General features: G+C 42.3%; 1 protein-coding gene across 3 annotated transcripts; it reads left to right on the forward strand.

The window, feature by feature from the left end:
- Nucleotides 1-380: 380 nt before the first annotated feature.
- Nucleotides 381-12,295, forward strand: LOC311148984 (small VCP/p97-interacting protein-like). Of its 3 annotated transcripts, none has more exons than XM_084186036.1 (5): nt 381-815; nt 1,378-1,428; nt 8,974-9,075; nt 9,612-9,629; nt 10,878-12,295. In XM_084186036.1, exons 1-5 carry the CDS (start codon nt 753-755, stop codon nt 10,890-10,892), a joined length of 249 nt encoding a protein of 82 aa, XP_084042162.1. In that variant the 5' UTR covers nt 381-752; the 3' UTR covers nt 10,893-12,295. The 3 variants fall into 3 exon arrangements, with proteins under 3 accessions (XP_084042162.1, XP_084042163.1, XP_084042164.1); XM_084186037.1 differs by lacking the exon at nt 9,612-9,629 and adding an exon at nt 9,489-9,509 and having other exon boundaries at nt 8,974-9,072; XM_084186038.1 differs by lacking the exon at nt 9,612-9,629 and having other exon boundaries at nt 8,974-9,090.
- The last annotated feature ends 7,211 nt before the right edge of the window (nt 12,296-19,506 follow it).

Raw genomic sequence — 19,506 nt, forward strand, 5'->3', positions numbered from 1 at the left:
CCTATGATTAAAAACATAGACGATGGAGTAGTTTGTTGGCTATGATAATGAAACCAATACTATTCCATTAGATTGAATTTATTTGCTGGACACCCACCCCAATGAAAATGGTTGCCTTCCAGGCATATTTTTATTTATTTTTTGCAGTGTCGCTGCGCAGATTAACAGATCTCACAACCCCTGCAAAGTTGCGCAGCGCCGCAGAGCGACTCCAAACAAATACGACCTGTAACATGTGGGCAACTTCCACTCCTTACCACACGATGGCAGTATTGTACAAACAGCTTCTATCACGCCTGGCGGACTAGGGGTTGTTTCAGATCGCAATGTCAGACAACGTTTTCTACGGGAGCAAACCAACGCAAACGTGAGGTCGGTCCCAGTTCTTGTATGTCCATGAACATAGCCCATATTCTGTTTACATTGGCGAAGTAGCTAACTAGTAGGTCTCCTTTTCGCTGTCTTTCAAGTAAAAGTTTTTCCAAATGACGCGTCGTTTCAACAAGAGGTTAGCTTGGAGAAATATTTAGCTAGCAACTGCTTAGTCAATAGCTACTAGTAAGCTCGTAGATTTAGCAAAAGCAAATGGCTACACGTTAACGTTAGTTATCTGGCTTCGTCGATTTACAGAAGAGAAACTAGGCAATTTTGCTAGCCTTGCTTGCTGTGTTCGAGATTGATTGTTTTATTCTAGTCAACTAGCTAACAAACGTTCAAAACTGACACTAAAAAGTTGATTGCCTTGTTCAAGTATGGGGATGTGCTTACCGTGCCTTGGTGGAGCTGCAGACGACGTGGTACCGACACCAGACCCAGTAAGTTAGCTAGCAAACTAGTAACTAGCCTTGTTAATTATAACATGTTCATCAGCTAGCTTGGTTGCTAGCTAACGTTACCATTTTCTGTCCTTCGAACAACGTTGACCTACCTAGCTAACTAGTTCTAGTAAAGCGTTGTTTGAACAAAATGCTACCTATGTGTGCCAGAGGGTTGGATATTGACAGTAAACATAGCTACCGAACTACACATTTTTGCTGTTCAATGTTTACCTTACCAAACTAGCTACCTAGTTTCAGACCCCCGCCCCTACCTGATTATAGCCTGGGTACCAGTCTGTTTGTGCCAGTATGCCACTCCGTGTCATGCAAAACCTGACATGACGGCACAAACAAATCTGGGAGCAGGTTAACTTGGTTACATTATTCTTCTAATATACATTATTTTGAAAACGTCTCTCCCCGTGTTATGGAAGTTATGAATGATAACTGTAATGCTCTTACCCTCTTCCAATAGTGAAACCACAGAGATCCTATACATCCCTTATCTATGTAATTCTATGAGTGAAACACTCAACATCACGTTCTGCTTCCTTCACAGGAGACAAGGAGACGTCAGCTAGCAGAGGCAGCTGAGAAGAGACAGAAAGAGGTATGACTGGTTTTGACAAGTGTTCACGACAACCATATAGCCTAGGCCTACACTGTTACACCAATGGCTGGTTTCCCGGGACACAGATTAAGCCAAGCCCTGGACTAAAAAGCACTTTCAATGGAGATTCACCAGGACTAGGCTTAATCTGTGTCCGGGAAACAAGCCCTATATAGCCTACACATGGTGGTCCTGTGTGGCTCAGTTGGATTAGAGTGTGGTGTGGTTGTGGGTTCATTTCGCACAGGGGTCCTGTACACATACCATTGTATGCACTCACTGTACCATAAAAACTCAATTAGGATAAAAGTGTCTGCTAAGTGGTATACTGTATACTGCCACTGGCCAGTCAGTCTCAGCAGCCAGCCACTCTCCCTGTCTTCTTATTCATATAGCATAGAGGACTTTACTGAGACAGAGTGGAGCCTACTGGGAGAATCAAATCAAAGTTGATTTGTCACTTACACAGGATACAGCAGGTGTAAACAGTACAGTGAAATGCTTACTTGCAAGCTCTCCTCGAGAGTGCAGTACAGATATTTATTTTTTATTTCACCTTTATTTAACCAGGTAAGCCAGTTGAGAACAAGTTCTCAATTACCTGGCCAAGATAAAGCAAAGCAGTGCGATTTAAAAACAACAACAACAACAACACAGAGTTACATATGGAATAAACAAAACGTACAGTCAAAAACACAATAGAAAATCTATATACAGTGTGTGCAAATGTAGTAAGTTATGGAGGTAAGGCAATAAATAGGCCATAGTGGAAAATAATTACAATTTAGTATTAACACTGGAGTGATAGATGTGCAAGAGATGATGTGCAAATGGCGATACTGGGGTGCAAATTAGCAAAATAAATAACAACATGTGGATGAGGTAGTTGAGTGGGCTAATTACAGATGGGCTGTCAATAATAATCAAACATCAAATCAAAAATAGAACAAGTAATAAAAAGGGAGAATAATAATAATAACAATAATAACTTATTGTTGTAGAATATGTAGACAATATGATATATTACATAAAGTAGGACTGTGATACACTACCAGTCAAAAGTTTGGACACACCTAATACCTAATAACACATATGGAATCATGTAGTAACTAAAAAAGTGTTAAACAAAATCAAAATATATTTTATATTTGAGATTCTTCAAAGTAGCCACCCTTTGCCTTGATGACAGCTTTGCACACTCTTGGCATTCTCTCAACCAGCTTCATGAGGTAGTCACCTGGAATGCATCTCAATTAACAGTTGTGCCTTCTTAAAAGTTCATTTGTGGAATTTCTTTCCTTCTAAATGCGTTTGAGCCAATCAGTTGTTGTGACAAGGTAGGGGGGGTATACAGAAGATAGCCTTATTTGGTAAAAGACCAAGTCCATATTATGACAAGAACGGCTCAAATAAGCAAAGAGAAACGACAGTCCATCATTACTTTAACACATGAAGGTCAGTCAATACGGAACATTTCAAGAACTTTGAAAGTTTCTTCAAGTGCAGTCGCAAAAACCATCAAGCGCTATGATGAAACTGGCTCTCATGAGGACCGCCACAGGAATGGAAGACCCAGAGTTACCTCTGCTGCAGAGGATAAGTTAATTAGAGTTACCAGCCTCAGGAATTGCAGCCCAAAGAAATGCTTCACAGAGTTCAAGTCACAGACACATCTCAACATCAACTGTTCAGAGGAGACTGTGTGAATCAGGCCTTCATGGTCGAATTGCTGCAAAGAAACCACTACTAAAGGACACCAATAATAAGAAGAGACCTGCTTGGGCCAAGAAACACGAGCAATGGACATTAGACCGGTGGAATTGTGTCCTTTGGTCTGGAGTCCAAATTTGAGATTTTTGGTTCCAACCGCCATGTCTTTGTGAGACGCGGTGTGGGTGAACGGATGATCTCCGCATGTGTATTTCCCACCGTAAAGCATGGAGGAGGAGGTGTTATGGAGTGTGTGTATTTTGCTGGTGACACTGTCTGTGATTTATTTAGAATTCAAGGCACACTTAACCAGCATGGCTACCACAGCATTCTGCAGCGATATGCCATCCCATCTGGTTTGGGCTTAGTGGGACTATCATTTGTTTTTTAGCAGGGCAATGACCCAACACACCTCCAGGCTGTGTAAGGGCTATTTTACCAAGAAGGAGAGTGATGGAGTGCTGCATCAGATGACCTGGCCTCCACAATCCCCCGACCTCAACCGAATTGAGATGGTTTAGGATGAGTCGGACGGCAGAGTGAAGGAAAAGCAGCCAACAAGTGCTCAGCATATGTGGGAACTCCTTCAAGACTGTTGGAAAAGCATTCCAGGTGAAGCTGGTTGAGAGAATGCCAAGAGTGTGCAAAGCTGTCATCCAGGCAAAGGGTGGCTATTTTAATAAATATATTTTGATTTGTTTAACACTTTTTTTGGTTGCTACATATGTGTTATTAAATAGTTTTGATGTCTTCACTATTATTCTACAATGTAGAAAATAGTAAAAACAAAGAAAAACTCTTGAATGAGTAGGTGTGTCCAAACCTTTGACTGGTACTGTATGTCAAGTATGACTTATTTCCAAGTAATAAAGTGAGAAGGCAGAGCGGTGGACCGATCCTTTAAATCCTTTTCACACTATTGTTCTGACCCAAACCCTACTGTGCTGACTCCAATCTTTCTCCAGCACAGTTCCAGCATCTACGGTCGATGTGCTGTGTGAGTGGGTCAGCGCACTGCAGCTTAGCTTAGTAGTGTAAAAAGGGTAGCCTAGAGACTTGAACCAAGATATCCAATCTTTGGTTTTTGTACCCTTGTTTTTTTATGTTTATTTTTAATTTATTTTGTTATTATTTTTTTGTCATTGTTTTTTTTATTTTTTTGGGGGGTAGATCAGCTTAATATTGCAGATAGATTGTAACTTCCATCAATGTTGTTTGTGTCTCAGGTGAAGAGGGTGGATCTGATCTCCATCACCTAGGACTTGACATACAGTGGGGGGAAAAAAGTATTTAGTCAGCCACCAATTGTGCAAGTTCTCCCACTTAAAAAGATGAGAGGCCTGTAATTTTCATCATAGGTACACGTCAACTATGACAGACAAATTGAGAGAGGAAAAAAATCCAGAAAATCACATTGTAGGATTTTTAATGAATTTATTTGCAAATCATGGTGGAAAATAAGTATTTGGTCACCTACAAACAAGCAAGATTTCTGGCTCTCACAGACCTGTAACTTCTTCTTTAAGAGGCTCCTCTGTCCTCCACTCGTTACCTGTATTAATGGCACCTGTTTGAAGTTGTTATCAGTATAAAAGACACCTGTCCACAACCTCAAACAGTCACACTCCAAACTCCACTATGGCCAAGACCAAAGAGCTGTCAAAGGACACCAGAAACAAAATTGTAGACCTGCACCAGGCTGGGAAGACTGAATCTGCAATAGGTAAGCAGCTTTGTTTGAAGAAATCAACTGTGGGAGCAATTATTAGGAAATGGAAGACATACAAGACCACTGATAATCTCCCTCGATCTGGGGCTCCACGCAAGATCTCACCCGTGGGGTCAAAATGATCACAAGAACGGTGAGCAAAAATCCCAGAACCACACGGGGGGACCTAGTGAATGACCTGCAGAGAGCTGGGACCAAAGTAACAGCCTACCATCAGTAACACACTACGCCGCCAGGGACTCAAATCCTGCAGTGCCAGACGTGTCCCCCTGCTTAAGCCAGTACATGTCCAGGCCCGTCTGAAGTTTGCTGGAGTGCATTTGGATGATCCAGAAGAGGATTGGGAGAATGTCATAAGGTCAGATGAAACCAAAATAAAACTTTTTGGTAAAAACTCAACTCGTCGTGTTTGGAGGACAAAGAATGCTGAGTTGCATCCGAAGAACACCATACCTACTGTGAAGCATGGGGGTGGAAACATCATGCTTTGGGGCTGTTTTTCTGCAAAGGGACCAGGACGACTGATCCGTGTAAAGGAAAGAATGAATGGGGCCATGTATCGTGAGATTTTGAGTGAAAACCTCCTTCCATCAGCAAGGAACGTGGCTGGGTCTTTCAGCATGACAATGATCCCAAACACACCACCCGGGCAACGAAGGAGTGGCTTCGTAAGAAGCATTTCAAGGTCCTGGAGTGGCCTAGCCATTCTCCAGATCTCAACCCCATAGAAAATCTTTGGAGGGAGTTGAAAGTCCGTGTTGCCCAGCGACAGCCCCAAAACATCACTGCTCTAGAGGAGATCTGCATGGAGGAACGGGCCAAAATACCAGCAACAGTGTGTGAAAACCTTGTGAAGACTTACAGAAAACGTTTGACCTGTGTCATTGCCAACAAAGGGTATATGACAAAGTATTGAGACACTTTTGTTATTGACCAAATACTTATTTTCCACCATAATTTGCAAATAAATTCATTAAAAATCCTACAATGTGATTTTCGGGAAAAATTGTTCTCATTTTGTCTGTCATAGTTGACGTGTACCTATGATGAAAATGACAGGCCTCTCTCATCTTTTCAAGTGGGAGAACTTGACCAATCGGTGGCTGACTAAATACTTCCCCCCCCCCCCCCCCCACTGTAGATTAAGTAGAATAATCAAATCTCACATTGTTGTCAATTTCTGCTCAATCTTGCATGCTTTCTCAATCAGCTGTAACTGTATGTGCACTCGTAAATCAGGTCCTTTCTCGAGCTGGGCTCTGGGATATAACAGCCGTTGAGTATCTGATTTTATGGTGGATTGTGGAGGAGGGGGGGGTTGAGTGTGTTGGAGTATGTGCGTGTGTGTTTGTCCGGCATCTGTTGTGGTGTGGGGGGGGGGGGGGGGTGGGTATGGGATGGACCGCGGAAATTATTTGCTAGGATAATAATTGCTTGTCAATAAATTAAATGTAATACAATGGCAATCCGGGTTATATGTTAAAATCCTACGCATGAACTGCCGACATTATTACGCATATTAATTGATAATGATGGAAAATGGGATATGCATACTTTTTTTTTAAATAGTTTATATATATATATATATATATATATATATATATATATATATATATATATATATATATATACTGAGGTGAAAGCATTGGAAATGCTTTTGGCGGTTAATCTGCTTCTGTTTTGTGGGTGGCACTGTGTGCTGTTTTCGATGGATGGGTCCTGGCCTCTCGGGGCCCTAGGGATCCGGAGGGACGTGGGTGGGATGCTGATCACTGGGATGACAGCTCAACTTGGGATGGGGAGGGGCTTTAGCGGGGGAATTAGTGGAGAACAATTGAAGGGTTACTTAGTAGCAATGCAAATATCACAGTACAGCTATATAGACACTCAATCATTACGGTATTTTTTTATTGGTAAATTTACAAACATATATAATGATAAATATACTTGAAACTTGTATCTCATTATGGTGTATGGTGAAATAAGTATAGCCAGTTAAAATTGTAATGGCTTAGTTGATAATAACAAAAGAAGAACAATATTTACATGGCTCAAAGAGAAGGAATATAATATCTATTGTATACAGGAAACTCATTCAACAATTCGAGATGAAGTAGCGTGGGAAAAAGAATGGGGGGGGGGAATATACTTCTCCCATGGGCAAAGAAATTCAAAAGGGGTGATGATATTAATTAATAGTAATTTCGATCCGAATGTGCAAATTGTCCAAATAGATACGCAAGGTAGATGGATTATTTTAAATATGTTATTGGACCATAAACAGATTTGGCTCATTAACCTTTACGGACCAAATAATGATGATCCACACTTCTTTGACAATATATATATATATATATATATAATAAATTATCAACCCTGCAAGCAATTCAAGACAATACTATTATGGTGGGGGATTATAATACTGTTTTAAATAGCTCAATGGACCGTAAAGGAAATCACACCACAAACAATCACCCACATGCTCTTAAGGAAATTGTGAATGTCATGGATACATTAGAACTAGTAGATATATGGAGGCTTAAATATCCTGATCTAGTGAGATATACATGGCGGAGACTGAATCAAGCTAGTCGTCTTGACTTCTTTCTTATCTCATTCTCGTTGGCACCAAAAGTAAAAAAAAGTGTTGATAGGAGACAGAATGCGGTCGGACCATCATATAATTGGCATATACATTACTCTTACTGAATTTCCACGTGGGCGAGGATATTGGAAATGTAATCAAAGCCTATTGGATGATCATTTATTTATAATTAGAACAAAGGAATTTATAACTGACTTTTTCCGACATAACATAGGTACAGCTAATCCCCTTATTGTATGGGACACCTTTAAATGTGCCTTTAGAGGCCATGCAATTCAGTACTCATCTCGAAAACAAAAGCAATTTAGGTCAAAAGAGTCCATACTAACAAAGGAAATAGAAGGTCTAACAGAACAGATAGATGGCAATAAAAACTGTAACATAGAGGCTCAGAATAAATTAGAGGAAAAACAAAAAGAAATTGAGAAACTTATTCAAGAAAGATCAAGTGTAATATATTATAAAAATAAAGCAAACTTGATGGAATATGGGGAAAAATGCACAAAATTATCTTTTAATGTTCAACATAGGAATGCTACCAAAAATAATTTAATGAAACTGGTTACAATTGACAGTCACCCATGATTCACCAAATTATATTTTAAAGGAGGAAACAAAGTACTTTTAAGCATATGTTTTCTTTTCAGTCGCCTCCATCTCCTCTAACTGAAGCTAATTGTAGAGATTTTTTCTATTGATAATGTAAAATTAACAGCCATACAGAAAGACTCATGTGAAGGTGAAATTACAGAGGAGGAACTTCTGGATGCAATTAAAGACTTTAAGTCACATTTGTACCCTTGTTGCAAGGCTACTGAAGTCTCATCAGTCATAATGTTTAGACTGGTGGGTATTTTTATTGTTACACGGAAATTCTTCAGTCAAAGCCAATTGTATCCAACACAAAATATGTCAGCGTACTAAAGCACCCAGGTATCAGCGTACTAAAGCACCCAGGCGTCAGCGTACTAAAGCACCCAGGTGTCAGCATACTAAAGCACCCAGGTGTCAGCATACTAAAGCACCCAGGTGTCAGCATACTAAAGCACCCAGGTGTCAGCATACTAAAGCACCCAGGTGTCAGCATACTAAATCACCCAGGTGTCAGCATACTAAAGCACCCAGGTGTCAGCGTACTAAAGCACCCAGGTGTCAGCATACTAAAGCACCCAGGTGTCAGCATACTAAAGCACCCAGGTGTCAGCATACTAAAGCACCCAGGTGTCAGCGTACTAAAGCACCCAGGTGTCAGCGTACTAAAGCACCCAGGCGTCAGCGTACCGTCCACCACCCACCACTACCACCACCATCGTCACCCACCACCACCACTACCACCCACCACTCAGCTGCTTACTGCATCCTCCATGTACTGTATGTCTCTAATATGTCTCCTTTTGCCAGCTGGCTGCCCTGCCCCAGGCGAGCTCTATCCTCCTCAGACCTTTCAACCCATGTCTGTTCATTAGCTAGCTGCTATTCTGACTTCCCCGTCTCCTCTTAGACAACCTACAGGGGTGTCAAAAACCCAGAAGCAGTTGAGAGAAAGAAAAAGAAACAGGAGGAGATGAAGAAACAAGAGATGACCACGTCTCCGTCTGGAGGAGGAGGAGGGCTGAAGGTGGGTCTTTTAATCTAGAACACAGATTAGGTGATGTTTGGAGGAGGAGGAGGGCTAAAAGTTGGTCTTTTAATCTAGAACACAGATTAGGTGATGTTTGGGGGAGGAGGAGGGCTGAAGGTGGGTCTTTTAATCTAGAACACAGATTAGGTGATGTTTGGGGGAGGAGGAGGGCTGAAGGTGGTCTTTTAATCTAGAACACAGATTAGGTGATGTTTGGGGGAGGAGGAGGGCTAAAAGTGGGTATTTTAATCTAGAACACAGATTAGGTGATGTTTGGGGGAGGAGGAGGGCTGAAGGTGGGTCTTTTAATCTAGAACACAGATTAGGTGATGTTTGGGGGAGGAGGAGGGCTGAAGGTGGGTCTTTTAATCTAGAACACAGATTAGGCGATGTTTGGAGGAGGAGGAGGGCTGAAGGTGGGTCTTTTAATCTAGAACACAGATTAGGTGATGTTTGGAGGAGGAGGAGGGCTGAAGATGGATATTTTAATCTACAACACAGATTAGGTGATGTTTGGGGGAGGAGGAGGGCTGAAGGTGGATCATTTCATCTAACCCAGAAACTTTTTCACTCGGGGGCATTGGGGAACATCCCGTGCCCTACGTCTATTTGTATGGGCACAAGCACTGTTCATGACACCAACTGTTCACACCCTTCTTGTTGGTGGAGAGAATTTAGCAGGTTGAAAGCTCATTTCCTGCAGTTCTACACATTTTGTCATGGGGTGTAAAGAACATTTTGCCGTTTTAAAGCAAAATTTTCTTGCAATTCAATACATTTTGCTATGTCTAATGTGTAGTCCCGTGTAGCTCAGTTGGTAGAGCATGGCGCTTGCAACGCCAGGGTTGTCAGGTAGCTTAGTGGTTAAGAGCGTTGTGCCAGTAACCGAAAGGTCGCTGGTTCTAATCCCCGAACCGACTAGGTGAAAAATCTGTCGATGTGCCCTTGAGCAAGGCACTTAACCCTAATTGCTCCTGTAAGTCGCTCTGGATAAGAGCGTCTGCTAAATGACTAAAATGTAAATGTAAAAATGGTTGTGGGTTCGATTCCCACGGGGGGGCCAGTATGAAAATGTATGCACTCACTAACTGTAAGTCGCTCTGGATAAGAGCATTTTACTAAATGACTAAAATGTAAATGTAATGTGATATTTGAGTGACAACAATTATTACAACAATATCTATGGGCAAAAAAAAAAAACTTAAAAACAAAAAAAAACGTTAGCTGACATGGGCTAGTTGATCTGGACATTTCTGACGAGTTCTAAACGGCTCTCTAAGGTGTGAAATGACTGACATGCCAAGAGGAACTGATGATGCACTGCCCAATTTAGAAATTACACCTTGTGTATTCTACTATTACAACTTTCAAGAGTAAGTTTAAAGCCCTCCCTGCTGACCCCTGATATATTTTTAACCTTTATTTAACTGGGCAAGTCAGTTAAGAACAAATTCTTATTTACAATGACGGCCTACACCGGCCAAAACCCGGACGACGCTGGGCCAATTGTGCGCCGCCCTATGGGGACTCCCAATCACGGCCGGGTTGTGATACAGCCTGGAATCGAACCAGGGGGGTCTGTAGTGACGCCTCAAGCACTGAGATATGCTCAATTGGAGCCGTAGAAATGTTGGTGCACAGTATTTTATATATATATATATATATATTGACGTCTATAAAAGAGGAACTTCATACAGGTCTGGATGATAGCGATATACTGTATTAATTGCTGTGGTCATTCTTATTCAATACCAGAACTCACTTTTTTCCCCTTCTGTCTGTAGTGGCAGGTGGGCTAAAGATCGACAGACATGGAGAGATTCTGAAAGTCTCAATCTACCCTGAGGTTCAACCAACAACATGAAGAGTATTGGTACCAGTTGACTTGAAAAGGCCTTTTTTGGCTATCTGTCCTTCTTCTAACAATGTTTTTTATTTTAAATACAAGCTTTTTCAGAGGCAGTAGGATAGTTTTGTCGTGTTTCGCGCCGGTAGAAAGAAAGATTCTGCTGCTCGATGTTGGCCGTGTGCAGCGCAGTACATGCCTCCCCTAATGCCAAGACGTACAAGAGATATACAAGCCGGCCAATGGATCATTGGAACAGACAGGGTGACTATGACGCTGCTATGAGTAGCATATACACACTTAGAGGAAATATGCTCACAGTACATCTATAAACTGTACCAGGCGTCTTGCCACTCTCTCTCTCTCTGCTCTCTCTCTTTGCCACGCCCCTTCTCTCTCCCCTTATCCCTCCCTCCCCCTTCTCTCTCGCTTGCCTGCTATTTTCCCTCTCTTTCTCTCTCTCTCTCTCTCTCTCTCTCTCTCTGTCTCTCTCTCTGTCTCTCTGTCTCTCTCTCTCTTTCTTTCTGCCATTTCAACTTCACAGCTTTTATACCATGGTGCTTACTGCTTTTGTAATTTTACAACTTTGAGGAATGTTCTCATTCTTGTGACAGTTTATATGATATATTTATTCTAGAATGATATACGCTACAAAGTCCTTAATGTTCAACATTAGGCCTAGATGATTCATATGACATTTCCATTGTATATCAGTGTGAAAATAACTACATTTTACATAACTACTTATGAACCACATCTGAATGCTGTTTTAGAGTTCATGCACCAACGCCATCTATTCAGTTCCCATTTCACTTTAGGGTTTGGTTTTCCTATTGTCTGTGCAGTAGAAGTTATTTGCTCCACTTAATATTGGTTTGTAATGTATGAAGGATGTTTATCTTGATGCCTGCTTTATTTCATAGAATACATTGTTGAAAGATTGACGTGTGTATGCGTAGTTGGCTGTATCTGTATCTGTATCTTGGGAGTTTTCCATTTCAACCTGTGCACGTACAGTAATACTGTTGACATGACACAATGTTTATGCATTCTGTTGGTTCGATGGTAACATATAAGACTTGAGTCGATTTTGTCAACTGGCCTTACCTGTCAACCGCAATGAGAACTCAACTGAACACCAACTGAAATGGAAGGAAAGAAGCATGCCTGAACTAACAGGTGTTAGTGTGCACTTGATGAAGTATTGACTTTTTACCTGCCTTGCTTTGTAGTTGAGTGCTTTTCCTCCCTATACCCTCACTTGATTCCCTTAGTGCTTCAAGTGATCTTGCCATTTTGAGAGGCATGAAGTCACGCCAATGTAATTTTGTATAAATAAATTTGACCTAATTTAGACTCTTGTTGACATTTTGTCTGTGGGTTTTGGTAAAAAATTGATCATTTGTATTGCATCCACCTTGGAACATAATGTACTTCCTGTGACTATCACTTACAGTGCATTGTTTTTAGCAGTACTGCTAATAACCTCTAAGGGTCAGTAATGGATCCCAATGTGTGTTTATGATGGATATCGTTAGGTAGGACTTTAGTAGGAATTCAGCATGATCATTTCAAACATATTTAATTGTTGACTTCCATTCGAATGGAATGTATCTCTTTGGTTAATAAACCATAAGAAATGGTCAGGGACAAACCCTTCACTGTACATCCCGTCCGAGCTAGACATGATAATGACAGTATTTGAAGTTGCTCGTGTTAAGTTGCGTCAATTCAAATCTGGTATTGGAACAAAAAGAGGTCAATACACGTCTTCTAAAATAGACTAGTATTTTAATTAATGCAAAACACTTCAATGGTAAATATGATGTTCGTATATACGGGTCCACTGAAAGACCACACAGGGGCAGTCAGAGAACTGGTCCATTGTTATAAGTTCTTCTTTAAATACTCTGACAGAGTTCCCGCTCCCTGCTGGCCTATCAGAGTAGAGACTGAGCGTGGTTTAGACTTACTCAGCCTATCGTTGGCGCACAGGCTGGTCCCAGCCCTTTGGCGCTTCACTGTTGCCAGGCATTTAGTTGTTTTGCAACTTGTCCCGAGTCAGCAACCTCAGACATCTTTGTAGCAGTACACATGTCCTTGAGCGGTCTAACAAAGAGGCTGTGTGTGTGTATGTGAGACACAAGTCTTATCTCCTCCTACCCCCTAACGTTCCTCACATTAATCACAGCTTGTTATGTTGACCAATTTATATCAGTACAGTACAAACCTATTATGTTTAATCATTAATGCTTTCTTATTAAGCTAACAGCACATCTAAAATATAAGAGAATCATTTCCCACACTCGCCATAAAAAGGTTTGTGGGATTTGTAGTCCTTGAAGTACAGATAATGCTGTGTGACCTGCGGGAGCCTCTGTAGCTCAGAACTGCAGAATAATAATTGTCTGATTAGCCGGCGGATCCACCAGACAGGAAAAAGCGGTATAAATAGTCTGCCCTTCCCTCTCTTGGCCTCTTACTGCTAAAGACACAGCGTGGCAACTTCAAGAAGTCCCCCGGCAGCATTATGGCTATCATTATTTGGGCGGCAGGTAGCTTAGTGGGTAAGAGCGTTGTGCCAGTAACCGAAAGGTCGCCTGGTTCTAATCCCCGAGCCGACTAGGTGAAAAATCTGTCGATGTGCCCTTAAGCAAGGCACTTAACCCTAATTGCTCCTGTAAGTCGCTCTGGATAAGAGCGTCTGCTAAATGACTAAAATGTAAATTATAAAACTAAGTTGTCTTTGGCAGCCGGACAGCAAACACCATGCATCCATCATAAAATAACCCGATACCTTTGAGTAATCATTTGCAGACTTTTTGAGAGCTAAGTAGCTAGCTAACAACCTTATTTCCGCTGCACCTAATTTGCTTTAAGATGGCTACAGTTTAGCTAGCTAGCTATTTTGGCTTACGTACTTCTTGGCTAGCAATTCTTCAATTTCAATAATTAATTTAGTGGATTAAAGCATAGCTAGGTAGTTGGCTACCCTAACTAGCTAATGTTTAAAGTAAATGATCTGCCAACAAGTATAAACGGCAACTAACTTTGAAGCTAGCTAAATGTCTAGCGTTAGCTAACATTAGCTAGCTAGCGCCACGTGGGTCCATAGTGCGCTAACGTTAGCCAAACACGTTTTACACCGCACAATGTTTTAATTAGAATATTGGATCTTTCTATGAAGATAACTTTGTCCAGTTCTGCTACTGAATGATAGTGATCGATATTAGTGACTCGAAGATCTGGGTTTTTTACAATGCTTATTAGCCAGCTAGTTAAAGTTGTTAGCTAGTCGGCTGGCCTTGATAGAAGCAGGGATATTAGAGAGGAACGCTCTGAAACCTTCATTACCTAGCTACGTAACGTTAGATCTAGCTAGCTTCAGTCATTTCTCTCGTGCAGTTGCTAGCTAAGTATTTATCAAACTAGCCATTTGTCTCGTTGTGTCAATAAGAGGTGTCGTGTTCCGGGGGTTCCGATGGCACCATGAGGCTGACTAGCTGGTTTGTCCTGTAATGAGAGTTCTGGTCTGTCTACAAGGGCGGCTGTAGGAAGTCCTCCATGATATCCGAGGCTGCCATCACCTCTTCAGGTGAGTCCCATTTCCCAGTGTTAATCAACCTGTTAATCAACCTGTTGACTGATAACACCTGGTCAGGTTTAAGGAGCAGAGCCAGGGATGACTCAACTAAATAACTTTTCTGACACCTCGTATGAGAGCTGGTAACAGCCTCTGATTCTAACTCTACTCTGAGGCTCTGGTAGTAACTGTATATAGGTGTTACTGTAGTAGACTGTATCCTAGGTGAGGTTTAGGATCTACGCGGACCTCTAAAGGTTTCCTCTGTGTTTCAGGTTTACATTTTACATTTACATTTTAGTCATTTAGCAGACGCTCTTATCCAGAGCGACTTACAGTTAGTGAGTACATACATATTTGTATTTATTTTTCATACTGGCCCCCCGCGGGAATCGAACCCACAACCCTGGCGTTGCAAACACCATGCTCTACCAACATCCCTGCCGGCCATTCCCTCCCCTACCCTGGACGACGCTGGGCCAATTGTGCGCCGCCCCATGGGTCTCCCGGTCACGGCCGGCTACGACAGAGCCTGGATTCGAACCAGGATCTCTAGTGGCACAGCTAGCACTGCGATGCAGTGCCTTAGACCACTGCGCCACTCGGGAGGTTCCATGGGGCTTCCCACCATAATGGCTGCCCATCCTGTCTGCTTTCTTTGAAAAGTGTTGGGGTCCAGAATCAGAAGGCTGCTGACCTTTTTCCCAACATGTTCTCCAGACCCTGAAGGGCAGGTTACTGCCGATAGCTGTTGTTATCAGTGTGGTCTATGTATCAAACTATGAGCATGTATTTGGGACAAATAATTAGCTACATCTTGTAATGTATAATGTGGCATTTGAGAAAGTTGAGGTGACTAAACTGGATTGTAATCTGAAATGGTCAAAACATTATTAATGCAATGGTAGCTAAGATGGGGAGCGGTCTGTCTGTGATAAAACGCTGCTCTGCTTTCTTGACATGACAATCAACTAAACAAGTCTGGCCCAAGTTTTATCACACCTGGACTACTGCCCAGTTATATGGGCAAATTAGTTGGCCCAGAACAGGGCAGCAGGGCTGGCCCTTAAAGGGATACTCTAGCATTTTGGCAATGAGGCCCTTCATCTACTTCCCCAGAGTCGGATGAACTCGTGGAGACCATTTTTATGTCTGCGGCCAGTTTGAAGGAAGTTGTTAACTAGAGTTAGCGCAATCACTGGAAGTCTATGGTATCTGCTAGCATGCTGGGCCAGTTTGAAGTAGCTAACGAGTGCAATTGCTAACTAGCTTCCAGTCATTGCGTTGACGCTAGTTAGCAATTGCGCTAGCAAGCTACTTCAAACTGGCTCAGCATGCTAGCCGATACCATAGACTTCCAGTGATTGCGCTAACTCTAGTTATCAACTTCCTTCAAACTGTCCGCAGACATAAAAATGGTCTCCACGAGTTCATCCGACTCTGGGGAAGTAGATGAAGGGCCTCATTGCCAAAATCCCGACGTATCCCTTTAAATGTACCCCCCCCCCCCCCCCCACCCTGCCTATGAAAAGACCCTAACCCTACAGCTGGTGTCAGCAGCAGTATGGTTTATCTCCAGTGTGAAGACCCTGGTGTCTGCTAGTTTAATGTTCTGTTAAGATATTCAATAAAGTTTTACAACACGTGTTCTGTGGTAGTTTGTGAGAATGAAGTGATGTTATTGGATTGGATTCTAGTAGTTCCTCTCATACAGTCTCTGTAATAATGGCCATTGGCAGTACTGACTTACCAGTAGAGGTCAGTAAAGTGTCCACCAGTCGCCTCTAGCAATTTGCCTGGGGATGAGGCTAAATGGACGCATTCAAGTTGTCAGACAGTGGTTTAAATGACAAAGGAGGATACAATGCCTGTTCTCTGAATCAATCCTATTGCCATTCACAACAATTAAAGCAAATACTCTTTGTCTAATAATCAGAAATAATCTTAAATTCTCACAATCAGTGTTCCTTAGCAAATGAACAAGCTTTTCACTTCAAACAGAATCGAGCCCAACTAGCGAATGAAAATATCTCCTAATAGCACATTGCTGAAATTAATAGACATTGCAGAGAAATCCATAAACATTCTACTTATAGTTGTTCATATCATTAGTTAGGACTGTTAACATAGTAATGTAGCATTATTGCCATCTTTACTTCTTGCTGCGGTGGTGTGCTGCCATCTTTACTTCTTGCTGCGGTGGTGTGCTGCCATCTTTACTTCTTGCTGCGGTGGTGTGCTGCCATCTTTACTTCTTGCTGTGCTGCCATCTTCTTGCGGTGGTGTGCGGCCATCTTTACTTCTTTCTGCGGTGGTGTGCTGCCATCTTTACTTCTTTCTGCGGTGGTGTGCTGCCATCTTTACTTCTTTCTGCGGTGCTGTGCTGCCATCTTTACTTCTTGCTGCGGTGGTGTGCTGCCATCTTTACTTCTTGCTGCGGTGGTGTGCTGCCATCTTTACTTCTTGCGGTGGTGTGCTGCCATCTTTACTTCTTGCTGCGGTGGTGTGCTGCCATCTTTACTTCTTGCTGCGGTGGTGTGCTGCCATCTTTACTTCTTGCTGCGGTGGTGTGCTGCCATCTTTACTTCTTGCAGTGGTGTGCGGCCATCTTTACTTCTTGCTGTGGTGGTGTGCGGCCATCTTTACTTCTTGCTGTGGTGGTGTGCTGCCATCTTTACTTCTTGCTGTGGTGGTGTGCTGCCATCTTTACTTCTTGCTGTGGTGGTGTGCTGCCATCTTTACTTCTTGCTGCGGTGGTGTGCTGCCATCTTTACTTCTTGCTGTGGTGGTGTGCTGCCATCTTTACTTCTTGCTGTGGTGGTGTGCTGCCATCTTTACTTCTTGCTGCGGTGGTGTGCTGCCATCTTTACTTCTTGCTGTGGTGGTGTGCTGCCATCTTTACTTTTTGCGGTGGTGTGCTGCCATCTTTAATTCTTGCTGCGGTGGTGTGCTGCCATCTTTACTTCTTGCTGCGGTGGTGTGTGGCCATCTTTACTTCTTGCGGTGGTGTGCTGCCATCTTTACTTCTTGCGGTGGTGTGCTGCCATCTTTACTTCTTGCTGCGGTGGTGTGCTGCCATCTTTACTTCTGCCACCACTAGGTGGCCGCACACTACTGATCCTGGAGGTCCAGAGTACTGCTGATTTTCTGTTCTACCTGATAATTAACCAGTTAAATGTAACTAAATGTAATCGAAAATGTATCTGGACAGTGGCAAATCAAATCTCTGTGAGAGATCAAGCCTTTAGAGAGACAGAGATGAGGTGCCTCAGCAGCTTCCTGTTTTGGTCTAGTTGTCTACAAGGACATTTAGTGAGAGGTTCTGTCAAGCCCTGTTCCGTTATTTCTCCAAGCTGCTGGTAAAATAACCATATCAGCAAATTGCTGCTGTTGCTAACTGCTTCTGAGTGCATAATGAAGGAGACAGGGCGTCGATAGTAATGCATTTAAAACTCCTGATTATACTGTGAATCCATTCTTGTGCTTTGAGGTGGAATGACCCGTGACAGATTTTAAACTTTGTTTTAAGCATTTTACAGAAATTAGAATTACACTGAAATTAGCAGTAGTCTTATGACTCTTTTATTAGGATTTCCAGCCTATGCAATGAACAACCATGTTTAGCCTGGGATTGAGACTGGTAAACTCAGCAAAAAAAGAAAAGTCCCTGTCTTTCAAAGATAATTCGTAAAAATCCAAATAACTTCACAGATCTTCATTGTAAAGGGTTTAAACATTATTTCCCATGCTTGTTCAATGAACCATAAACAATTAATGAACATGTGCCTGTGGAATGGTCGTTAAGACACTAACAGCTTAAAGACGGTAGGTAATTAAGGTTATGAAAACTTAGGACACTAAAGAGGCCTTTCTACTTACTCTGAAAAACACCAAAAGAAAGATGCACAGGGTCCCTGCTCCTTCGGGACAGGTACAGGATGGCAACAACAACTGCCCAAGTTACACCAGGAACGCACAATCCCTCCATCACTGCTCAGACTGTCCGCAATAGGCTGAGAGGCGCTGGACTGAGGGCTTGTAGGCCTGTTTTAAGGCAGGTCCTCACCAGACATCACCGGCAACAACGTCGCCTATGGGCACAAAACCACCGTTGCTGGACCAGACAGGACTGGCAAAAAGAGCTCGTCATTGACGAGTCGCGGTTTTGTCTCACCAGGGGTGATGGTCTGATTCGCATTTATCGTTGAAGTAATGAGTGTTACACCGAGGCCTGTACTCCGGCGCGGGATCGATTTGGAGGGTCCGTCATGGTCTGGGACAGTGTCACAGCATCATCGGACTGAGCTTGTCGTAACAGGGAAGACATCCTCCTCCCTCATGTGGTACCCTTCCTACAAGCTCATCCTGACATGACTCTCTAGCATGACAATGCCACCAGCCATTCTGCTCGTTCTGTGCGTGATTTCCCTTTTGTTTAGGGACACATTTCATTTCTGTTAGTCACGTCTGTGGAACTTGTTCAGTTTCTTAGTTGTTGAATCTTACGTTCATACAAATATTTACATTTCCTGAAAATAAACAGTTGACAGAACCATTTTTTTTGCTGAGTACATGTGGTACTAAATGCATGTTTGTTACCCTGTGTAGTGAGTATTCAATAGTGTGAACGTAGAGTACGATTGCTGTAATGTGTATATTCTGAATAAGTATTGATTGTGGTGCAGTTCCACCAGTGCTTCCTCCTTTTCCCCTCAATATGCAGCTACACCAAGGAATGAATCACGGCTAGAATACATTAAAATGTAATCACAGTGTCCTTCCCAATACAGGCTTACCAGTCACTTCTTTCAGTTGATCTTTGACCAAAGAGTTACACCATTATGGAAGTCAACTAAAGTGAAATGCTACAGTACCAGCTATACCTAAGTTTACCCATTTCTCTGTAATGGATACTAATTTATGCAATGCACTATTAGTTATTTCCAGCCACTAGTAGAGCTCTGTTCTGTTTGAAGTGGAAATT

The sequence above is a fragment of the Coregonus lavaretus genome (assembly GCF_964263955.1).
Source record: "Coregonus lavaretus genome assembly, chromosome: 21".
NCBI classification, from domain to species: Eukaryota; Metazoa; Chordata; class Actinopteri; order Salmoniformes; family Salmonidae; genus Coregonus; species Coregonus lavaretus.